The 25,065-nt window shown below is 49.0% G+C and overlaps 1 protein-coding gene across 8 annotated transcripts in view; it reads left to right on the top strand.

Annotated features, from left to right (window-relative positions):
• The window catches only part of SPECC1 (sperm antigen with calponin homology and coiled-coil domains 1), a 273,383-nt gene that overhangs the window by 63,280 nt on the left and 185,038 nt on the right, over window positions 1–25,065 (top strand). For all 8 annotated transcript variants that reach the window (XR_003904298.1, XM_029926752.1, XM_029926753.1 and 5 more), the window contains one exon: window positions 16,104–16,274. Coding sequence is in view for 7 of the 8 variants with exons in the window: in XM_029926750.1 (XP_029782610.1) it covers window positions 16,104–16,274 (171 nt within the window). In the remaining variant the exon portion in view is untranslated. The remainder of the gene's footprint in view (window positions 1–16,103; window positions 16,275–25,065) is intronic.

The raw sequence follows: 25,065 nt of genomic DNA, 5'->3' as shown, positions 1-25,065 counted from the left end.
GGGGAGGGGGTAATCAAATACGGTTGCAAGAAAAGGTAACATTTGAGCTGCAGCATGAAGGGTGGATGAGATTTGTGTGTAAGTGGGGGCGAGGGTGGGAAGAGCTGACCAGGCAGAGGGAACATGAAAAGAAACCAAGAGAAAAGGCTGGGGGTGGGCAAGGCCCATGCTGCTGGGGGCCAGGGAAGGCCAGCTTGACTGGAGCATGGAAGGCTTAAGTAGGGGAGGAAAAAATGAGGCTGCCAAGGAGGGCTTGGGCCGTGCAAGGAGAGCCTTAGATTACAATCAGCCCACTTGAGCTTTGACAGATGTGTGCATAACCACTGCCACAATCAGGATTTACAGCTTACGCCCAAAATTTCCTTGTACCTTGCACCTTGTACATAGTCAATCCCCTCGGATGTATATTTTCCAATACATTGGGCAGTTAACTCAGTTCTGACGCCATCTACCTGGAGAGAGTGTCAGATCCCACTTGTTAAGGGCTCAGTCCCACAGGACTGCTCCCACGCCCTCTTCACCCCCAATTCAGGGCAATCACAAGTCCAAACTGCTATAAATTGGAGGTTCCCACAACGCCCTCCTCAGTTTCAGTTAATTTGTTGGAGTGGCTCACAGAACTCAGAAAAACATTTACGTACTTCTACCAGTTTCTTATAAAAGGTATCCTAAAGGATACAGATGGACAACCAGCTGGAGAGGAACACAGGGTGAGGTCCCAGGCCCTGGCAACTCCTGCTGTTTTCTGTCCCTATGGTGTTGCCTTTTCCAGAAACTCATATAAATGGAATTGTATAATGTGTAGCCATTTGAGTTTGGCCTCTTTCACTTAGCATAAGGACTTAAAATTCATGCATTGTGTTTGCATGTCATTCAGTACCTGGACATACCACCCTGACACCCACTCACCATCAAAGAACATTCCGGTGGTTTCAAGTTTTTGCTGCTACGAACCAAGCCTAGGAGTTGTTATGAACACTTCCATTACAAACGTTTGTGTGAACACGAGTGTGCATTTCTCTTGGGTAAATGCTGAGGAGTGGGATCACTGGGGTGTATTAGTGCAGGTTTAATTTTATAAGAAACGGCTGCACTGTTGTGCGGAGATTCTGTTCGGGTCTGCGTTTCCACCGGCAGTAAGTGTAAGTTCCCGTTGCTCCAAATCACTGCCAGCACTCGATATTGTTTTCTTTTATTTTCTAGCCTTTCTCCTAGGCGGTCGTAGTGTCTCCCTGTGGTTTCAATTTGCATTTACCTCATGACTGATGACCCGGAGCCTCTTTTCATCTGCTCGTTTGCCATGCTGAGAATATCTTCTTTGGCAAAGTGTTTGTTGAAATCTTTGACCATCTTTTACGGAGTTGTGTGTTTTGTTACCACTGCGTTGGATGAGTTCTTTACAAATTCTGGAAGGAAACCCTTTATCAGTTTTGTGTTTTGCAGATGCTTTTCTCCCAATCTGTGGCTCATCTTTTCATGTTCTTGATAATGTCTTTTGAAGAGCAGAAGGTTGAAATTGCCATGATGTCTAACTTATCAGTGTTTTTTTTTTCTTTTTTAATAATGTTTTTATCTTATGGACCATGCTTTTGGTGTTATGCCTAAGAGATCTTTGCGGAACTCAAGATCACAAAGATTTTCTCCTGTTTTCGTCTGGTATTTTTCTACTTCTATTTGGGCTTCACAGTTTAGGTTGATGATTCATCTTTAACCTGTACCATTTCCTATGGACCAGACGCTGGGCCCAGAGTTGTGGGATCACGGAGGAATGAGAATGAGTTCTTTGCTCAAACGGCACCTAGGCTGGGAAGTTGGGGGGCAGGAGACAAGTCAGCAGAGTGTTAGGCTTTCAAACGAGGTGCTGTGGACGCTCACTGAGCTGCGGAAGCAGGATTGTTCCCTGGATGAGGGGCCGGAAGCTGAGTTTTCCAGACGGTAGGAGTTAGGCTGAGATTGGGAATCAGGCAGGGGTGGAAGCCCGTGGTTCTGGGCGTGGAGTGGCCTTGGGGAGGCCTGGAGACTAGACGATCAGTCATTGGCTGTGCCGGCTCTGAGCCCGAGGCACCTGGAAGGAGTGGGCAGAGCAGGAAATGTGCCTTACCCTGAAACAAAGAGAAGGTGGGGGCAGCTTTACAACACGGCTCTTGCTCTGTGGTTCTGAGGGACGGGGGACTGTCTCTCTTCACTGAAAGTCAGTCAGACTCGACTGTATCACAAAGCCCACCCTGAGGGGCAGCTGCGGGGCTGTTCCAAAATCGTCTCCAGCTCCCACCCTCGGGACAGAGCACAGAGCTGTTGCTACACTGCTGTTCCCTGTAGATTTTCTCCTGGGGACTGTGCAAGGGACGCGTAATGACAAGGTAATCCCAGGAGCAGCCTGCAACATTATCCCTCATATCTGCGGCTATTGTATATGTTTAAAACGCAATTCCAGAAGCATCCGTGCTGGGGAAAGATAGAGCATGTTCCAGGCACTGAATAAATTAGCCCCACAAAGCACAGCAGTAGCTTTCATTAGCCAGCTGGCATTACAGGGAAATAGCTGAAGCCTGTGGGGTAGAAAGGAATATTTCAGGAATGCAAAAAACAAGAAATCAGCCGCATTCACTGATTTAACTTAATCCAGGAACAATAAGGGAATCCAGCGGAATGACCGCGGCTCGCAGCCTGTGCGAAGGGACAGACTTTGCCCGTTACTCAGAGCGGGTGCCCACTGTGACTCTGGGGCAGACTGTGCGGGCAAGAATCAGCTCCCTGCCCCTTCTGAACCTGAACAAGCTCCAGGAAAGTTCTATCCTCCCCTCATTTCTTTTTTAAAATTTATTTATCTATGTTTGAGAGACAGATGGTGTGAGCAGGGGAGGGGCAGCAAGAGGGGGGGACCGAGGATCCCATGCAAGCTCTCAACGGAGCCAGATGGGGGATGGGGGATCAGCCCCTGAAACCTAGAGATCATGATCTGAGCTGAAACCAAGAGTCGACGCTTAACGGCCTGAGACACCCAGGCACCTCTCTTTCCCTCATTTCTTTCCAGTGGTCCCAGGGGTGAACGCAGACGACTAACAGGCTCAGGTGCTCTGAAGCCTCTCCCTTCGCCCTCCGCCGCCCCGGCCAGGGCACTGCCTCCATGGCTGTTGCACCCAAGGCCTCTCTGCCTGACATCTTGCAGACACCTCTCCATAGCTCCTGGGGCCACAGGGCTCTCCCCCCTCCCCCCCCTCTCCCACCACTACTCGTCCCTGCCGCCACCATTTTTTATTTGTTTGTTTGTAGCTGGGAGGTGCCAGAGAGGCAAAGGCCCTACACAGTGGGAGCCCTCAGATTTACTTGAATTTCCTCAGAATTTCAGTGTTATTTTGAGGGTCCACTTCCTGCCTGTCTCCCTCATCTCCAGAGGCTCTTCAGTTCCTCAGACAGACTGTCAGGGGCCCTGGCTCGCCAGCCTCCTGCCTGGTCACACCTGCTGGGCCACAGCCCTCAGCCTGGTTGGGATCCAGTTGAGCCCTGGCTCTTCTGAACGCTTCAAGCTGTCATGGCTTCCGGCTACCTTTTCAGAGTAATGTCGCCATCGTACAAGATCCACTTCTGCCTGGTGGGTGTCCTTTGTGAGTCTGCCAGCAACCGTAAGACTCTGAAGGAACCGTGTGAGAGGAGAACACCATCGTTGAGCAAGAAGCAAGAGAAAAACCAGAACCAACCTTATTTTGCCATGGCCAAAATTTACTTTGTTGTTGTTTTTTTTAATTGGTTCTCTCCCCCATCCCCGCCCAACACAAATGCACACTGACAGAAACCAGTGGAGACAACGTGGGCCCTTGTCAGGCGAGCCCCTCCCTTGGCATTCTGGGGGCACCCTGTCTCTGAGGCGAGATGCAGAAGAGAAACAAGCAGCGGTGAACACACATCTTCAGGGGGAAGAGAAATCAGCAGTCACGATGAAAGCATCGAAGGGAAAGTGAGCCTTTTGGGGGAAGCCCCGCCGTGTAACTCACGAAGCTGGCCGGCTGCGGAGCTCCTGCCGCCATGGTGGCCGCCATGGTGCCGAAGGGCTGCCGCCAGCGCTGGTGCCGCCGGTCACAAGTGGGGCGCGGGGGGCATTCTTCCCCCACAACTGTTGAATTGGTGAACTGCTTCCTCAGCAAGGGAGCTTGGGAGCTGGCCCTCGGTGGTTTCTCTTGTTGAGTCTCATCTGCAGAGCACCGCGTGGCGCATGGAGGCCGCCTCTGCGGACGTTGGAGAGCGGATGCCAGCTTCCTCCTGGCTTACGTTTCTCTTGGGCAGAAGGCCAGCGTGGCCCAAGTAGAGTGAGCGAGGAGGGGGCAGTGGGTGTGATGGGGCCGACCTCTCTACATGTGGAGTGGGGCTGCCGTCGCACAGGGTCCCCATTTTGCATCTATGCTGAGCAGCATTGAGGAGAAGGATGGTGCCCTCCTCCTGGGCCTTGGCAGGGCAGGTGGCACTGAAGAGTGTTGGTGGAGGACACAGGGTTCCGCTGCGTGGGCGGGGCAGGGTGCCCTGCCGTCCTTGCATTGTTCCTGGAGGAAGTAGAACAGAATGAGTCAGAACTGGCCTCCCTGTTGCCTTGGAAGCTGTGTCACTGACATCACAGGCTTTGCCCCTCGTCCCACCTGACTTAGGGGCCCCGTTCACGAACAAAGACACAAAAAGGCTGGATAAAAGACAAGATACGGAGACTTGTGCCTTTACGTTAGTGGGTCCCTCAATCTGTGGTTATCTCCAGCTGCTGCTAAGCATCTACATAATTTCATTTATTTTTATGTTTCAGTTAAGACATCTGAAATCTTAAACCACAAACATGGAAAAGTATGATTTACTGTTACTGTGAAACTAGGATGCCTACCAAAAATTCAAGCAGCTGCCTTTCAGGAACAATCCAGGAAACAAAATGAAGCCATAGATGATTTTAGAGATTTGGTATCGAATAATTTTAGGAACTATTTCCCAAGCATGTTATAAGTCCATGAGACGGATTTTTATAATGCAAATGCTTATACGTCAACATGAGTGTTATTTTTAAGGTAATAATGCTGGAAGGCACTCTGTGTCAATGGGGTTCGCATCCTGAAATCCAGTTTGGGGATTGGATTTTTTCCCCCCAGTTGTTGAAACACATTTCAAGTCTCACGGGAAAAAGACTGGGATGGCTTCTAGTTCTGTTTTGTGTCTGCCTGTTCATTCCGCACGTGCTCAGCGATGGCACCCATTCGCAGAGGCTGGCGCTGCCTCACGAGGGAGGGGCAGGGAGATTCCTGCACCCGTTTCTTCAGTGAAAGGCAAAAGCTAAGTGTGCGGTTTAGCAGATGTTTCTTGAGCACTTACTATGTGCTGCTCCAGTGTAGATGCTGCAGACACCATGATGCTCAAGGATGGTAAGGCCCTGCTGTCACTGAGCGTTCCGTGGTGGCGGAGGGAGGCAGGTCATCAATGACGGTGGTCTTCTTAGTTCGGTGATGAACTCTGAAGAAATGAACAGGAGATTGGGGGGTGGAGTGGAAGGGCTACTCAAAAGAACAGGAGGAAAACACCTCTTAAGAGGGCATGCTCCTGGGGTGCCTGGGGGCTCAGTGGGTTAAGCATCTGACTCTTAACTTCAGCTCAGGTCGTGATCTCACTGTTCGTGAGATCGAGCCCTGTGTCAGTCTCTGAGCTGACAGTGTGGAGCCTGTTGGGATTTTCCCTCCTTCTGTGTCTTTCTCTCAAAATAAATAAACTTTATATATATATATATAAATTTCTTAAATGTTTATTTTTGAGAGAGAGTGTGTCAGTAGGGGAGGGACAGAGAGAGGGAGACACAGAATCTGAAGCAGGCTCAGAGCCAGACATGGGGCGTGAACTCAAACTTGTGCGTCATGAGACCATGACCGGAGCCGAAGTTGGTCGCTTAACCAACTGAGCCACCAGGTGCCCCAAATAAATAAACTTTAAAAAAAAAAAAGAGGGAGTGCCGTTGAGCAGAGACCAACTGCGTGGAAGGGACGGGAGCCCACTCTGTGAGGCGCTGGGGCCACAGTCCAGGTGGAGGGGACAGCCAGCGCAGAGCCCTTCATTGGGACCCTGCTGGTCGTTTTCAAGGAGCTGGAAGCCACCCCTGGGACAGAGCAGGGCAGAGCTTCAGGACTGAGGTGGGCCAGGTCTGTCAGCCAAGAGACTGGGGGAGGTGTCAGGGGGTGCTGGTGCAGCCCCCAGAGGAGAGCCCAGGATGGGAGCGGGCTGCCGACAGGGTGTGGACGTCCAGAAGAGAGCCCCAGAGTTTTCTGGAGGTCTAGAGGCTGGAGTGTCGGAAAGGGGATAGAATAGTCGTAGAGGGAGGTCTCCGGGTGAGTGCCCCAGGATGGGAAATGTGAGCCCGCTGGCCAAATGGAGAAGAGCAGGGTAGGTGATCGGCGGGGCTCTGCAGGGCCCAGCTGGCCGGCGGTCCCTTGGTTTGGAGCAAGGAGGAGCCGTGGGTCCCAGGCTTGGGTGCCGGCCTGACGTGGCACCACCTGGCTCCGCACTGGGGAAGCTAGGCCTCACTGGTCCCTGACGAGGAAGCGTGGGTGACAGCAGCTGACTCATGGGGCACACAGGAGTGTTCCAGAGAGTAATCTCCGGCAATCACTGCACGCCGTGCCTGGCACGTGGTCAGTGCTGATGAGCGTTAGCTTAAAAATAAGTTAAGATGAAGGGTTTTGAGCAGGAAGCGATGACCCCGGCTGAGCTTTGGGAGTCTGTCTGGAATCCGGGCGAGGGATGAGCTTCGGCAGGAAAGCGAGCGCTGCTTCCCAGGTCCACGCTGGGGAAGCCTGGCCGGTGTCCTGCCTCCCAGCCCGCGCAGCTGTGGGCTTGGAGCCCCAGGGAGGACCCGCAATGCCACTGAGGTTTCGGGTCTGGGAGAGCGAGACAAAGGCCAGGCCGAAATAGAAATGGGAAGTCGGGGGCCAGGGGCGGGCTGGCTCTGCAGGGTCTGTGCTGTGCACTGTGCTGAGGTGGCCGCACACAGGCAGATGTCAGAAGCTGCCCCCGGGGAAGGTCCCACCGGCCAGAGACCCTGGTGAGGCCCCCTGAACTGGGAGAAATTTCTAGACGGGAGATTCTTGCCTTCCCTTCAGAAGGTGGTAACCAAGTTGGCCGGCCAAGGGGGCCGGGCGGTGTCCTGTGTCCGCCCCTCCACGTCTCCTCTCCGTCTGTCTCTCCCAGGAGCCAGTGAGCAGCAGATTGGAGGGGAAGGAGGAGGATGAGTTTGCGACACGTCTTGCCCCAACTGCCTCCTGAATGAGCCTCCACGGATTGGTTGCGTTTCTCTAGCGAAGGCCACAGTTTCTGTCTTTCAGCCTCTGGGCTCCAACAGCTGCCTCCCCTGACTGCTGCGGTCCTTGTTGGGGTGAAGACCGTCCTGGCCCGGAAGAGGGGGTTCTGCACCTTCCCCGGCTGCTCCTCCAGATCCTGCCCACGCCCTGGGCTCCAGGGCTTCGACCTAAATAGATTTGGAAGTCTCCACTTCCCTCCCACACTGTAGTTCTTGTTTGTTTTGTTTTCTTACCACATTTTTAAAAACTGTGGTAAAGTACATGTAATATAAAATTTATCATCTTAGCCATTTTTATGTGTACAGTTCAGTGGCATTGAGTGCACTGTGTTAATTATGCACCATCCGACCACGGAACTGTATTTACCCCATAAAACTGGGAATCTGTGCCTATCGACAGTAGCCCCCATCCACTCTCCCCTGCCAGCCCCCCTCCTTCGGTACCTACCATTTTACTTTCTGGCTCTATGAACTTGACTATGTACAGTGTTTGTCTTTTTCTGACTGGCTTATTTCACTGAGCCTAATGTCCTCCAGGTTCATCGGCGTCGTGACATGTATCACGTTTCCTTCCTTTTTAAGGCTGACTCCCATTCCACTAGCTCTATACACCACATTTCATTTCCCCATTATTCTTCAGTGCCGGCTTGGGTTATGTTCACTTCTTGGCCCTTGTGGATAGTTGTTCTATGAACATGGATGTAAAGTGTCCTTTTGAGACCCTTCTTTCAGTTATTTGGGAATAAATCCAGACGTGGACTTACCAAATCATATGATAATTCTATTTTTTAACTAAAAAAATATTTTTTAACGTTTATTTATTTTTGAGAGAAAAAGACACAGAGCATGAAAGAGGGAGGGTCAGAGAGAGGGAGACATAGAATCAGAAGCAGGCTCCAGACTCTGAGCTGTCAGCACAGAGCCCGATGTGGGGCTCGAACTCACGAACTGTGAGATCATGACCTGAGCCAAAGTTGGACGCTTAACTGACTGAGCCACCCAGGTGCCCCCTATTTTTTAATTTTTGAGGAACTGCCATACCGTTTCCCATAGCAGGTGTGCCATTTTACTTTCCCAACAATAGTACCCAAGGGCTCCAATTTCTATACATCCTCTCCCATGCTTGTTATTTTGTGTTGCTGTTGTTTATAGAAGCTGTGCTAATGGGTTGGGTGTGGTATCTCCTTGTGAGTTTGCTTTGCATTTCCCTGATGACTAGCGACATCGAACAGCTTTTCACATACTTATTGGCCACGTATATCTTCTTTGGAGAAACGTCTATTCAAGTTCTTTGTCCATCTCAGATCATGTTTGGTTTGGTTGTTGAGTTGTAGGAGTTCTTTATATATTCTGGATATTAACCCTATCTTCATCTCCTCAGCCTGCCATAACAAAATACTACAGATTAAGTGGCTTAAACAACACACATTTATTTCTCCTATTCTGGAGGCTGGGGATTCCAAGATCAGAGTGCTGGCTCTTTAATTCCTTGGGAGGGCTCTTTCCTGGTGTGTAGATGGCTGCCTTCTTACTATGTCCTCACAGGTCTTTTTTCAGTTCCTTTTATAAGAAGGCCACCAATCCTCTCAGATTAGCATCACACCCTTATGACCTCACTTCATTTTAATTTACCTCCTAAAAGCCCTATCTCCATATGCACGAACACTGGGCACTAGGGTTTTGACATATGAATTTGGGGGACGTGGGGGACATCATTCTGTCCAAAGCAGACCTCTCACCAGACAAATGATTTGCAAGAATCTTCTCCCCTTCCACGAGTTGCCTTTTTACTTTGTTGATTGTGTCCTTTGATGCACAAAAGTTGTAAATTTTGATGTAGTCCAGTTTATCTAGTTTTTTCTTTTTGTTGCCCAGGCTTTTGGTGTCCTATTGAAGAATCCATTGCCAAATCCAATGCCACAAAGCGTTTCTCCTGTGTTTTCTTCTAGGCATTAAACAATTTCAACTCTGCATTTAGGTCTTTGATCCATTTTGAGTTAACTTTTGTTTATGGTGCAAATTCGTTCTTTTGAATGTGGGTATCCAGTTTTCCCCAGCACTCTCTGTTGAAAAGGCTGCCCTTCCCTACTGAATGGTCCTGGCACCACATTGTCGTTTTTATTCTTAGTTACCATAGATCTTTTAAAACTATTTCTGTAGAAAGAGCTCTTGAAGTATTGTGTTTCCATCTCCTTTTTTCCTGCCTTAGCTCATTCACTTAAAAAACTTTTTTTTAATGTTTATTTATTTTTGAGAGAGAGAGAGAGAAAGGGAGAGAGAGAGTGAGCAAGGGAGGGGCAGAGAGAGAGGGAGACACAGAATCCAAAGCAGGCTCCAGGCTCCAACCTATCAGCACAGAGCCCCACACAGGACTTGAACTCACAAACTGCAAGCTCATAACCTGAGCTGAAGTTGGACTCACAACCGACTAAGCCACCCAGGCTTTTAATTCACTTTTAATTCTTTGAGGCGAAGCCACATTATAGGTAAGGAAATAACTACTGATGAGTGGTCATCTACTCCTTGGGATATTGGCTTCTTGGTTCAGCTTTGGAGACTGAAGGGTGGCCCCCAGGCGGTGATTCTGAGCTCTTAGTCTCAATATAACTCCCAGATTACAGCCTTTCTCTAGGGCCTGCATTTCATAGTCAGTGGCCCGGCTCCTCCTCTGTGTCTTATCCCGGATTACACCCTGTTTGCTATGGATCCTGCCTTGTGGCAGCATTTCATGGTTTCTGCAGGTTCTTACTCCATTTTTGAAGTGTTGTGGTTTTTTTCATTTTTGTTCTCGAGTTTGAGATGGTGTGGCTGGTGATGTACAAATGCTCTTTTCCATTTAGATTTTGGTTTATTTATTACTTCTGGGCTCTTGTTTTCTTTACGTGACTTCTGCTGATGAGATTAACTTCCGAGTGCCGTTTTTCTTCTAATGCCATGTGGAGATCTGCTCTTTTCCTTCTTTACCGAGAAGGACTCTAAAGCCAGTGGGATGACTTCTCATCCCGAGACCACAGGAAATAATAAACTTTGAAAAGTTTCCCGTGGCCTCCCGCTGAAACCTTGGATTCCCTCGGCTGCTGCCCAGACAGATTCTCAGCATTAACATTTGGGTGTTAGATGGGAAACAGACCAGCATCTGAGAACGCTTCCTTCTTTTGGTAGTGCTGAGTTTCTAAACCTTGACTGCTGACATTTCCGGCCAGACATTTCTTCGTTGTCGGGGCCGCCCTTTGGATCCTAGGATGTCGGGTGGCATCTCCAGGTCTACCCAGCAGCACACCCCAAGTCGTGACAACCAAACACGTCTCTGCACATTGGCAGATGCCCCCGGCGAGCAGAGCCACCCACCCACGTACGCCCACCCAGGTTACAGCTAACAGACCTACAGCTCAGGGGGTCAAGAGCAAACTCAGCACATACCCTGAAAAGCCCAAGCTAGATATTTTCAGCATGGTCCTCCCTTACATTCTGTTTCCTGCCGAGTCCCCTGGTGATTGAGCTATGTGAACATTCTTATTTTGTTAGTTCTCAGACTTGAATGCTTCAGCTTTCCGCTTCCTGCTGCTCATTGTACTTGTAGTCAAGACCTCACTCAATGCCTCTCCCACTCGCCAACACTCATTATTTTGTGATCGTCCAGAATGGTTTCCCTGTTGCCTTTCTGTTCTCTTGCCTTAAAAAGGTCATAAATCTGAGCCCCAAAACAGCCCTTCCAACACAAGTTCTAAGGGCAGCGATGAAGCAGTAGTGTTTTGAGGGAGTGGGAGGCCTGTGCATGGGCTCTGACTTTTCCCAGAGCCCAGACACCTAATCAGATTCCTAAAATAGCTGCTACCTCCTCCCTCCCCCCTCCCCTCCCTCTCTTTCTTTTCTACTTTATGCCACACAATTTATGAGTTACGGGTTTAAATAGAAGTCTTAACTCGGTTCTGGAAAGGAAAGAAGCTTGGTAAGGAAATAAAACTTGAAAAACTTAAAGAAAACACCCCCAGGAAGACGCTCTTCCCGCCTCTGCGGGAGTGGGTTCCTAGATCTAATTGTCATTCCTTCATCAACTTGATCCTTTGAGATGGTTCCAGAGGATTTTCAGAAATCAGGGAATTAACAATAGAAACCTATAAAAAGTTCTTGTATTTGGTGAGAGCCCACGTAGTTATTTTCTGTTACTAACTCACATCCATAAGGGAAGTGTGACTCGCCCGGGGTTCGTACCTGTGTTCTCAGAAGTTAGGCTGTATTGAGGTTGGGTCGATTCTCGCCACAGGAAGGTGTCTGCCCTCGGTGTTTATTTCCGTCTCTACTTTCCATCTTTCATGTTTCCACATGAAAATTGGCTGCTCTGTGTACAGGAAGAGAACTTTCCTTAAATCTAGTATGACTGCTCCTGCGGCTGGCATGGATTTAATCGGTCCATTGCTGCGTATTGTTGAGATAATAAAGCAGAGCAACCCCCTGCTGAACACAATTCACAGTGTTTGAGGGGAAGGCAGCTTGTATTTGTTGAGTGCCCTCCGTGGGCCTGCCCCTCGGCATCCATGTTTTCTTTCCATCTTCGCTAACGACTCCTTTTTATGGGGTGAAGATGTTGAGAATCGTAGTGTTGGAAAGGCATACCCGAGCTCACACGGCAAGCAGCGATACTGGGTTTGGACCAGGAGCATTGGATCCCAAAGCCCTCCTGTGAGCGAAGATTATTCACAGAGGCCATACCAGCCCTGGAGTTGAAGGGCCAATGACATCTGGGCTTGAATCCTGGCCCCATCATAAACCCTGGGATTTGGGCAAGTCGCTTAACCTCCCTGATCCAAAGAAAGTTTCCCCATCTGTGGGAGTGATACCTACCTGCCTCGTAAGGTTATGGTGAGAATTTACAGCAACGCCCACGAAAGCACTTAGCAGCGCCTTGCCAGGCTCAGAGGGGCATAGAGCCGTCGTTCTCCAGCCGCCACAGTGTTTCTGTAACTGCCTGGTTCCCTGTGTCGGAAGTGGAGCACGTGAAAGTCTGCACTCATCTGGGGGCGGGGCGCAGGGGCACCTCTCCCCTTCCGGCAGGAAGTCTTCCTGGAAGTGTACAGGTAGCAGGGCCAAGGCTGGCCACGCCCTGCCCGTGGATAGCTCTGAGCATAAACCTTCCCAGTCTGTTCCAGAAGAGCCCAGAGCTGGGTATGGGCAGAGCAAGGGAACACAGGCACCCGCCAGAAGACTCAGAGAACACTAGGAAGATACCGGTTCAGGCTCAGGATGACAGGCAGGGGAGAAGTTTAATAATGTCCTAAGCCGTGAGAAGGGGGAGCAGGGCCCAAAGCTAGCGCTGGGTCTGGCTGGACCGGCTCTCCCCAGCTCTACCCCCTCATCCATCCCTGGAAAGCTGCACTGATCCTACAGAGCCCGACACTGTACCAGGTGCCCCATCCTGGGCACGTTCCCTACCTATACGGTCTCTTCCTGGTTCACATGAGAGGGACATTAATTCTTTCATTTCTGTATATTTTGCATTTGGGGAAAAAGGTGGAATTTGAAGGGAAGAATTTGGCTGGTCGATGGGTCCAAAACAGAAGGCTTAGCCTGGGGAACATGAGTGAAGGGAGCCAAGAAGAGATCATGGCAGACAGGAGAGGTCCAGATGATACTAGCTGTCTGGGTATATCCATTTGGGAATAATTTAATTGGGTTCAGCAAGTTCTAGGAGAATAAGGAAAAGAGTAATGATATGAGTGGAGTAACCCTGAGAATTTTGCCTTCGTGCAAGTCAGTTCTCAGGCTTTGAAAAAGCGTTAAACATTTTCCAGGTGCACCGCCCAAAAGGTGGCCATATTTGTTGGCCTCCTCAAGAGAGGAGTTTATTTTTTTATTTTTATTAAAAAAATATTGGGGCGCCTGGGTGGCTCAGTTGGCTAAGCCTCTGACTTTGGCTCAGGTCATGATCTCACAATTCGTGGGTTCGAGCCCCACATCAGGCTCTGTTCTGACAGCTCAGAGCCTGGAGCCTGCTTCTAATTCTGTGTCTCCTCCTCTCTCTGCCCCTTGCCCGCTCATGCTCTGTCTCTCTCTGTCTCAAAAATAAATAAAACATTAAAAAAATAATACTAAAAAAAATATTTTTTATGTTTTTTATTTATTTGTGAGAGACAGAGAGAGAGACAGCACAAGCAGGGAAGGGTCAGAGAGAGAGGGAGGTACAGAATCTGAAGATGGCTCCAGGCTCTGAGCTGTCAGCACAGAGCCCGATGCGGGGCTCAAACCCACGAACTGTGAGATCATGACCTGAGCCGAAGCCAGACACTTAACCCACTGAGCCACCCAGGCACTCCCTTTTCTTAAAGATTTTTTTAAAGAAAGGAGTTTAGATCTTGAGTTTTGACTAGGATGGTGGAACCAGCTTGTGTTTTCACAAAGTGAGCCCTGTGTCAGTCATTCCAAAGGAGTTGTAATCAGAACGTAAAGGATGCCTCCATCCAATGGATGTCTTATTTAAGGCATCTTTGTAAGTCAGACTGACATGTTACAGGTTGGTTCTGTTCTGTTCTAACTGGTAAAAGTACTCAGTAATTCTCTTCAAGAATCACTCAGGCTGTGTTAGCTCATTTATAAGGGGAGTCCTAACAAAATGAGTTAATGTGTAGCTGTCAACCTACGAACGCACTCATTGTTGCCGTGGAAACCAGCATGAAAAATTGTGGGTCAAGGGGCACCTGGCTGGCTCAGTCAGAAGAGCATGTGACTCTTCATCTTAAGGTCACAGGTTCGAGCCCCACGTTGGGTGTGGAGATCACGTAAACAAATAAATGAACCTAAAAATAAATTGTGGGTCAAGAAAGAAAAATAACTAGTGCCAAACATCAATAAAATACACAAGAAGTAACAAGGAATAAGAAAAACGAATCATAATACCTGGAACCAAGCTGAGACTAATAAGGTTCAAAACTAATCATATGACTGAAATCATGGATGAGTTTTCTCAGAAACGCTGTAGAACACAATGGCAAAGACTTCAAATACATATTTTCACCTGTAGCCACGCTCGCATGGCTGCCGGGATGTAGCAGGGCGGTGGAGTGAGTCCAGGTAGAATCTTGGACGCATGCCACCCCCAGCCAATCACTTAAGTAGGAACAGGAGCTGGCTGGCCCTGGCTGGGGGGCACTGTCAGTTGAAATGGTGTCCCCCTGCCAGGAAAAGGAGACAAGAACAGGAAGAGGCTGGGGAGGCGGCCGATTGCTTTTGTTATAGGTGCCTAATGGCGTCTCGTGAGGTGCGGTGAGGCTCCCAGGGCCGCTGGGCATCAGCTATCACCCCTTCCTCGGGGACGGGGAATCAGACCTCCCAGTTCTAGGAGCGCGGCCGCTGGAATTCGCGGTCACCTGCCAGTGTTTTTTAAAGTAGATTTTTCTGGTTCGTTTATTTTATTTAAAAAAATTTTTTTAATGTCTATTTATTTTTGAAATGACTCAGAGCTCTAGCAGGGAGGGGCAGAGAGAAAGGGACACACAGGATCCGAAGCAGGCTTCAGGTTCTGAGCTGTTGGCACAGAGCCCGACGCAGGGCTCGAACCCACGAACAGTGAGATCATGACCTGAGCTGAAGTTGGATGCTCAACCCACTGAGCCAGCCAGGTGCTCCACGCTTGTTTCTTTGAAAGCATGTGGCATCACCTGCGGTTTGGGTATTCTGTGTCTTGCCCTTGGTCATGAGAGTCCGCAGAGGCAGAGTTCGAGCTGAATGAGCCCCGCAGAGCGTTTTCTCCTGTCCCGTCCCCCTGTGCTGCTGAGGGAAGAAGCAGGCTCAGAGGGGTCAGGAGATGGCAGGCCACGCCTCATGCCGGAATGAGAGCCCTGAGCGCTGATCACAAGACTCCGCCGCTTCCCACATCTTTGTGTGCCGGCTTTCTCCTTAGGCCTTCGGCTACATCCTGCTACTTAGCACAATTCTTCCATAAAATCTTCTCCTTAGGAGTGGGTAGTTGCCCTACGATATCAGATCTGACCGATTAAAATATGCTCCATTAATTTTTATTTTATTTTTGTGAAGATTTGTTTTAATGTTTATTTGTTTGAGAGAGAGAGATAGCCAGAGAGCAGGGGAGGGGCAGAGAGAGGGGGGGACAGGGGATCCAAAATGGACTCTGTGCCGATAGCAGTGAGCCCAATGTGGGGCTTGAACCCACGAACTGTGAGATCATGACCTGAGTCAAAGTTGGACGCTTAACTAACTGACTGAGCCACCTAGGCACCCCCATTAATTTTTAAATGATACGCATTTTTGTCCAAAAAGAAGAAAAAGGCTGTGCTACTGTGAACTCCAATTTTGAAGTAATTCATTTATATCTATTTGAAAATTAGGTAGGTTGGGCCCATATCGACCCTGAAGCTGCAAGCCCTATGGACATAGTAGGTCTTGCCCCAAGCCGATGTGTTTTAAGGGGCAGGTATATAATGTGTGGGTATACGGTCTAACCTACAGTGTAAGAATAGTGTGTATTATGCCATATGCTAATATAGTAATGCCCTGAAGGAGCCAGAGCCGTCATTTTGCTGTAAAGTAATGTCAGAACATCAATAATATTGCATGTACGTTTTCAGTAGTTTAGTAAAAGCCAATGTGAAGTTGTAAAAAGTAGCCTTGTGCAAAGGTGTCCTCTTCAGAGTAGAGTTCTCGTCCGGAAGTCCGAGGGCAGAAGCCCCCATTCTCTGCGATCACAGAGGGAACGTGGAGATGGGGAGGAGGGAAGCTCTGTGACGACACTCAGCATGCTCAAGTTGTGGACACACATGTTTTTCTCTCCGGTCTTGTGCAGGAGAACAGACTCACTAGGACAAACATGAGGAGCACGGCCAAGGCTTGGAGTCCAGTCATCAGAGCGGGTGGCCATGGGGCTGACCGCGCGCGGCCCCTGCCAGCAGCCCCGTCCGGCATGAAGAGCTCAAAGTCCTCCACCTCACTGGCTTTTGAGTCCCGGCTCAGCAAGGTACAGACCTGAGCGCCCAGCACAGGGGGCCTGGGCGGGAGGACTGGAGAGGGCAGTAGGCGGCGGTCGGTGGCCTCCCAAGGCCAGAAAGGAGGCTCTGAGGAGGGTCCCGGGAGAACCAGCCCATCTTGACCCAAAGGAACCAGAGCAAAGAGGAGGGGTGTGTGTGGCAGGGGTGCCCTGGGGGCAGAGAGAAGGGAAATGTGCCAAAGGTTTAACAGAGAAACAAGGATCTCCTGTCCTGGATTATGTGAACTCTCCAGAGAGAGTTTGGACCCCAGCACCGCACTAGGTGGGGGTCAAGGTCACCAGTGATCTCCACGGACCTATAAATGGAGTTGTCAGTGCTTGGTCCTTGTCTGATTGCCCGTCACGGGTGCCAATTCTCCGTCTGGGAATTCCTTCTCGGCTCAGTTTCCTCCTCCGTCCCTGGAGGCAGGTCCGCACCCCCTGGGTTTCCAACGCAAGGTGAGCCCAGGGTGCAGCTCTGGGGCCTTGTCTCTCTTTCAGCCTCCCTTGCAGTTGGGAGATGAGAGTCCCAATACTATCACCTACCTGCCCACGTGCTTTGGAAAATCAGTATAACATCCTAATGATAAAAGAAAACTGAAAGGCAATTAGTTTATAAACAAACAGTCTGTATTCCCATCTGCACACACCTGCTGAGGGACCTGCGGGGCCCCGCAGAGCACCACAGATGCAGCCGCTGTGACCAGACTGACCCAGGCCCGTCGTGGGGACGACTCAAACACCACGAAGGATGCTGAGGGCATGATTGTTTGGAAATGGTGACACTCGTGGTAAAACTCGGAACCAAAATTCAGTCTTCCCCAGTCACTCTCAGGAGTTCACTGTGTCCATCTTAAAGCTGGGCCAGATGAACATTGTTTTTATGTATATTTATTTACTTCTGTGAGAGAGAGAGAGGGAGACAAGAATCCCAAGCAGGATTCGCACCATCAGCACAGAGCCCCATATGGGGCTTGAACCCACGAACTGTGAGATCACGACCTGAGCCGAAATCAAGGGTTAGATGCTCAACTGACTGAGCCACCGGGTGCCCCAGAAGTACATCGTTTTTATATGTAACACGAAGGGAGGCTCGAGGCTCAGATAATGATCAAAAGGTGCTCCCCCTCAGTGAATGTCTGTGCAAGATTGTCACATGCGTTGTGGGACATCTGGGTTCCTCCTTCTCCCACCCACTAAATATGTGCTGCCACCAATCAGGGTGTTGATTAAAAATGCCCACCCCCCCATTTCCAGCACACTCCCTGAGGGTCAGCACCGTCCCTGTTGAGAATGGCCATTCCCGGTTTAGCGTCTGTTCTCGTGAATTTTAATGCTACAGTTGATGCCTGAACGTGGGTTTGAACTGCACAAGTCCGCTTGCATGCCGATTTTTTACGGGACAGCACCGTGAATGTATACTCTCTTGTGGTTTCCTTAACATGTTCTTCTCTCTAGCTTACCTTACCATACAAATACAGTATGTAAGACATATCACATACAAAATACATGTTAATTGACTGTTTATATTATCGGGAAGGCTTCTGGTCAATAGTAGGGTATTAGTAAAGTTTGGGGGGAGTCCGAAGTTATACGTGGACTTTTGACCGCATGGCGATTGGGACCCCTCCCCGGGTGCTGTTCAAGGGTCAGCTGTATGAGTGGATGACAGATAAGTCTGCGTCTCCATCCAGGTGCCCTCCAGCTGCTTTTGTGACCTCGCCTCTCGGATGTCTGAGAGACCCCTGGAACATAACAGGTCCAAAACGGATTCCCCCCCCCCCCCCCCCACATCTGCTCCACATGAATCTTCCCCTTTGGGCGCTCCCCTCGGTGGCTCAGGGCCCTGCTTCTCTCATGTGCCACAGGCCGTCGGCAAAACGCCATCACTTCTTTATTTTCTTTTTTTTTTTAATGTTTATTTGAGACAGAGTGAGAGCAGGGAAGGGGCAGAAAGAGAGAGAGAGACACAGAATCCGAAACAGGCTCCAGGCTCTGAGCTGTCAGCACAGAGCCCTACTCAGAGCTCGAACTCAGAAAATGGTGAGATCATGACCTGAGCCAAAGTCAGACACCCAACCAACTGAGCCACCCAGGCGCCCCAAAACACCATCACTTCTACCTTCAGACTCCATGTCACCTTCAGCCAACCCCCCGCCGCCCTTGGGACCACCTGGCTCAGGCCACCACCTTCCCTGCACGACCCTCCTCAGTGGTCTCCGTGCTTTGTCTTTCCGCCCTACATTCCGTTCTCAGCAAACGCCAGAGTGGTCCTTCTAACACATTTATCATGTCACCTCTCTGCTGGAAAGTCCCTCGGGGCTCCCCGTGTCACTCAGAGTGAAAAGCAAAGTCCTTGATGCAGCCGATGATGGCCTGGAGATCTCGTTCCATCTCAGACGTCATTGCCGTCCTCTGTGCCCTGCCCCCTGAGCTCCAGCCTCAAAGTCTCCTGGTGCCCAGTGGCACTGTCCCTCCACGAGCCGGGCACACTCCTTCTGCCCAGAACATTCCTCCTCCCCACTCCTGCACCTCTGCCACTTCTCTCTTTAGTTTTAGTTCAAACGTCACTTTGTCAGATGTCACCCCTGACCACTCACTGTACAGAGGTCCCCCATACACCCCCCTCACCCAGCCTTGTTTTCTTCCTAAGCTTTTAGCACCATCGCACATACCTGCTTGGGGAGCATCTGTCTCAAAACAGCAGAATGTAAGCCTCATGAGGGCAGCGACTGTGTGCTCATTCGTTCCTTGCACAGCTCTGTCCCTCAAGCTTAGAATAGCACCTGCTCCCTGCTGGGCACTCAGTATTCATCAAATGCTTCAGTCCACTGGCGCTGCTGGGAGCGGTTGTGACTGGAGAGGGAGGAGCCCGGGCTGGGAGTGCTCAGACCTGGCCGAGGGGGAGTCCTGCCTCAACCACTTTCTAGCTGTGAGAGCTCAGGCAAGCTAGGGAGCTGTCCTGAGGAGTAAATGTGGATAAAGTGACCTACACATACTTTTCTTTACCATTCTATTGCCCTGGACTTGCTCATAATTTGCATGACTTTTATTTTTATTATCCTTGACCTATATAGCATATTTGGGAAACATTAAAAAAAATTTTTTTTCACATTTATTCATTTTTGAGAGACAGAGACACAGAGCACAAGTGGGGGAGGGGCAGAGAGAGACACACACACACAGAGGCACAGAGCTGTCAGTACGGAGCCAGATGTGGGGCTGGAGCTTATGAATCATGAGATCATGAACTGAGCTGAGGTTGGACACTTAAGTGACTGAGCCACCCAGGCGCCTTTTTTTGGGAAACATTTGTAATGCGGATTTTAAATTAATACATATACTTAAGAACACATATAAAAATGTTTTTAAAAGCAATGTTTATATGGAAACCAACTTGACAATAAACTAGAAATAATAAATAAATAAATAAATAAATAAATAAAATAAAATAAAAGCAGCATTTAGGGGCGCCTGGGTGGCTCAGGCAGTTCAGCGTCTTGCTCTTGATTTTGGCTCAGGTCATGATCTCAGGGTTGTTGGGATCAAGCCCTGAGTCAGACTCCATGCTGACAGCGCCGAGCCTACTTGGGGTTCTCTGTCTTCCTCTCTCTCTGCCCCTCTCCTGCGCATGCAGTGTGCTCTCTCTCTCTCTCTCTCAAAATAAATAAATAAACTTAAAAACAAACCAGTGTTTAATAATAAGTTCTGAAGCTCGGAAGGGTTTCCTAAGAACACTGAAATGTTAGTTGCTTCTGCCACTGATAGGTACTTTTTTTGTTTATTTTTTTAAATGTTTTTTTAAATTTATTTTTGAGACAGAGAGAGACAGAGCATGCGCGGGGAGGGGCAGAGAGAGAGAGAGAGAGGGAGGGAGACCAGAACCAGAAGTAGTGCTGACAGCTCAGAGCCTGATGCAGGGATCCAACCCATGAACGTGAGATCATGACCTGAGCCGAAGTCAGAGGCTTAACCGACTGAGCCACCTAGGGGCCCCATTTTTGTTTATTTTTAAAAATTTATTTATTTTGAAAGAGATTGCGAGCTGGGCAGGGGCAGAGGGAGAGGGAGAGAGAGAATCCTCCCAAGGCAGGGCTTGAACTCATGTACCAGGAGATCATGACCTGAGCCCAGATCAAGAGTCGGCTGCTTAACCGACCAACCCACCCGGGTGTCACTAAAATGCCTCATTCCTATATTTTACATTGATTGATAATATTTTGAGTGTGTTGGGTTAAGAAAACATATTTTTAACATTAATTTTTCCTTTCATTTTACTCTTTAAAATTTTTTTAAAGTTTATTTATAGTGAAAGAGAGCGAGCACAGTAGAGGAGGGGCAGAGAGAGGGAGAGAGAATCTCAAGCAGGTGCCACAGTGTCAGCGCAGAGCCCAGTGCTGGGCTTGATCCCAAAAACCATGAGATCATGAACTGAGCTGAAATCAAGAGCCGGACCCTCAACCGACTGAGCCACCCAGGCGCCCCTAATTTTACTCTTTTAATGTGATTATTGGACATCTGTGGCCGGAATTATATATATATTTTTAATGTTTTATTTATTTTTGATACAGAGAGAGACAGAGCATGAGAGGGGAAGGGGCAGAGAGAAAGGAGACACAGAATCTGAAGACAGGCTCCAGGCTCTGAGCTAGCTGTTAGCACAGAGCCTGACGCGGGGCTCGAACCCACGAACGTGAGATCTGACCTGAGCCGAAGCCGGAGGCTTACCAACTGAGCAACCCAGGCACCCCTGGAATTATATTTCCATCAACAGTGCTGTGCTAAACCTCTGGTCCTCAAGTGTGGTCCCCAGATCAGCAGCCTCAGCACTTATTGGGAGGGAACTTGCTAGAAATGCAGGTTCTCAGGCCTCACTACAGACCTTGGGAATCAGAAAGTTGGTGATGGTGGGCAGATCAGAGTCTGGGGTGCAGGCAGTGGTCTGCATTTTAACAAGCCCCCTCAAGGATTCAGACGCACCCCCAATTTTGAGAGCCACTGCTCCAACCATAACATGTTTTCTTCCTTTGAAGAGATTAGGTTATGTGTGATTTTAGAGCTTCGGATTCTACCAGTCTCCACCTTTGTGGAATTGAGAGGAATTTCTTGGTTATATTAATCTGTGAGCTCCTGAAACGTTTTCCCTTTGTAAGCTTTCACACGCAGGTGCTCAGCAGCTCAAATGTCAGTGGAAGCATTATTGAAAATACTTACTAAACATATCAAAGGAGCGCATACTTGCCGAGGGATCTTCTGTAACAAACCCAGAAATCTCAGGCAGAGCCAAAGCCACATTCGGTCACCAGGAAACAAAGCCCCAAATGCAGCCATGAACAGAGAAAGAACAAGAGCTGCTAAGATGAGTAGCTTTCCATATGCGATGTGGCAGCCAAAAACTAGTGACGGAGGAACAGGCTTGCCCTGCGGACTAGAAGGACCAGTTTTCAGTCTGTACGGCCCGCCTCCGGGGAGAGCTTCTGAGCAATACATCTTTCTGGAATGGGATTCCTTGTTGGGGGCGCAGGGGAAATGAGGCCTTGCTGCCACCCAAAGTCCGCAAGCTGCCTGGTAAGGCGATAGCGCACTGCTGGCATGTGGCACGTCAGATGTGTCCTTTGGCCTGGAAAGGACAGGACCAGATCTATTTATAACACACAGTGGGACCATGAAGGGGGAAGTCTCCCACTGCTTGCTGAATCCTGTCCTCTGTGGCCTCCGCCACCTGTCATCTCTCTCGTTAAGGACCGAGCTCTTATGAAACTGCTGGTGGGGGGAGTGAGCTCTAACCCATGGGCGCCACACCCAGGGTGTGGAGGTGGGTGGAGGCGGTGGGGGGCTTGCGGGAGGCAGTTTCACTTCTGGCCCCGGTGGGTGGTGGGGGGAGGGCAGCTCTCCTCCCGTTTTGGAGTCTCTGTTCTGGTTTGCAGACCAAGCCTTTACTCTCCTGGCCTTTCACTGTGAACTTAGATTATTGCACACTTTGCATCCAACTTACCATTCCTAACACCATCGGGGAATCAGATGGAGGAAAACAGAACCAAGTGCACATCATTTGCATTATTGTGTTAGGAACCCCCTTAACTGCAACGATTTCCCTTTTTCATTTGACATGTTTGTCCAGGGAATTTTCAACATCTCAAATCAGAATTGATTTTCTTTGGGGACCCAGGGAGGCATCCAGGCAGAGCGAATACCAGTTTTTTTTCTATTGAGAAAAAGCTGCTCACATCAGGAACTATTGTCATTTAGCACTAAACATGCATTTCACTGGTGACCTCACAGATCATTTGGGACTCTGGAGAAATGGGATGCAGGAACCCTTGTTACTCTGAGAGAGGAGGTAGGAAAACAACATTGGAGTCCGTGGAAGAAGGGCAATGGAGTGGGGCGCCTGGATGCCGAGGTCGGCTAAGCATTCCACTTTGGCTCAAGTCATGATCTTGCAGGCTGTGAGTTCAAGCCCCACGTCGGGCTCTGTGCTGACAACTCAGAGCCTGGAGCCTGCTTCGGATTCTGTGTCTCCCTATCTCTCTTCCCTTCGCTGACTAACACTGTCTCTCTCTCTCTCTCTCTCTCTCTCCCCCCCGCCTCTCTCTCTCAAAAATAAACATTAAAAACAATACTAATAAATAAATAAATAAATAAAAGAAAGGCAATGGACTGACCTCTGACACAGCCCAGGTGCCGTAGTTAGTCCTTTTGTTAAACTAGGGGTCAGTGCAATTGGCCAGAAAACATGGTTCCGCCCACTTCTAGTGACTGGGAGTGAATGTCAATTATCTTTTCCATATTTGCTATATTTTTACAATGAGTAATTTGTTTAAAGACATTGACCAGAACTTCTGGGCTAATCTTAAGACTTTTACCATCTTCCCTCTTTTTGTTTTTTTAATTTTTTAATGTTTATTTATTTTTGAGAGAGAGACAGAGTATGAGTGCAGGAGGGCAGAGAGAGAAAGGGAGACACAGAATCCGAAGCAGGCTCCAGGCTCCAAGCTGTCAGCACAGAGCCCCACGGGGCTTGAACTCACGAACTGCGAGATCATGACCTGAGCCGAAGTCAGACTCTTAACCGACTGAGCCTCCCAGGGGCCCCAGCATCTTCCCTCTTGTAGGAAGGCGATGGGGAATTATTGTTTCATCAGTAGAGCCTCACTTTGCGATGGTGGAGCCATCCCGGAGGTGGACACTGGGTGGTGACGGTCGCTGAATGGTGGGAATGTATGTGAGGCCACTGATGTGTACACTTAAAATGGCACATTTGTGTCGTGTACATTTTACCGCAATAAAAAAAAAATCTCTAAGATAACAATGGGGAAAAACGAAAAAAAGTAGATTAGCATTTTCAAGCGTGGAACCAAGACTTCCCCCAAAATATAACCCATCCCCTCATTTTCCTTTTATTTTTTGTTGAAGCCAGACACACTTAGAATAAAGTATGTGGGGTGCATTAATCTTAGTGTTAGCTGTACAGCTCATTGAGTTTTTACATTGTTGATATCTGTATAACTGCCACCAAGTCAAGATATAGACAGAACATTCCGCCCCCCCGCCCCCCGAGAGTTTCTTCCCAGAGGGAACCACTATTTTGACTTCTAGCACCATCATTTGGATTTACCAATTCTTAACTTCAGAAAAATGAAATCAGGAACTGTATACTCTTTCATGTCTAGTTTCTTTTGCTTGGCGTCTCTGGAGGGGATCCATTCATCTCTGAGTGTATCAGTAATTCCTTTTTTTTTTTTTTTTACTGTGTACTTTCTGTTGTCCACTAAGTCATTATTTAATTTGCCCCTTCTCCTGTGGGTGAACATTAGACTGTATTATTTTGGGGCTACCGTAAATAAAGCTGCTGTGAACATTCTTTTCATGAACGTAAGCCCCATTTCTCTCTTGGGTGGGGACGTCGGAGTGGGACGGCTGAATCACGGGGTGCAGATAGTCGGGTCTCGAGGACACTGCGCGCTTGCAAGGCGGTGACCGGTCTGCGTTCCCAGGAGCAGAGCGGGAGAGTGCCTGTTGCCTCACAGCCTCACCAACACTTGGTTTTGGTTTTTTTTCTTCTCTTTCAAGCCATTCTGGGGTGTGTGTAGTAATACCCTGAAATCTAAACAATGCAAAACTGGGAAAAAATTTTTAATTGTGCAAACATTTAAACACCCAGCCTCAGTGAATGACCCCAAAGCCAGGGGAGCAGGATGGAATCAGGGCTCTCAGCCGGCATGGGGGGCTTTCTCGTACTGCTGTCCCCACATGTCATATGCATTCAGGGTGGCTCCGGGCGTCTGCCTGGCTCCTGTCTTCTCGCACTGCCCCTCTTCAGGAATGTTCTTTTGAGAAGACTTACGAAGGTTGAAGAAACTTATTTGCAGTGTCTCTCACTAACCCTGAATGTAATTTACTTGGGCCAGAACTGTGAGTTCATTTAGGGGGCTCCCCCTCTTGGATTTCAATTCCTTTAAACGAATGTTTGTTTTCCTGGTTCCGTGGCAGGGAAGAAAGTGGAAAAGGAGCAGAGCGGTTCTGCTTTCTTTCTGTCTCCATAAGCAGTGTCCTGGCCTCCAGGGAAGTTCTTTTTCCCTTTGAACACGTCTATGTGAGATCATATATGGAGGGCCTGGTATGAAGCACACAGTACATAGTCACATCGTTTCTATGTCTTTCTTCTACTTCCTCCATGCATGTGTGTGTGTGCGCGTATATGTACACATGTATACACGAACATATATACACACACATGTATACACACACATATCTCTATAACTGAGATATGTACTTAAAA

This window comes from Suricata suricatta, chromosome 17 (genome assembly GCF_006229205.1).
Source record: "Suricata suricatta isolate VVHF042 chromosome 17, meerkat_22Aug2017_6uvM2_HiC, whole genome shotgun sequence".
Taxonomy (NCBI): Eukaryota; Metazoa; Chordata; class Mammalia; order Carnivora; family Herpestidae; genus Suricata; species Suricata suricatta.
Note: the sequence above shows the minus strand (reverse complement) of the source record. Positions and strands in the feature narration are given on the sequence as shown.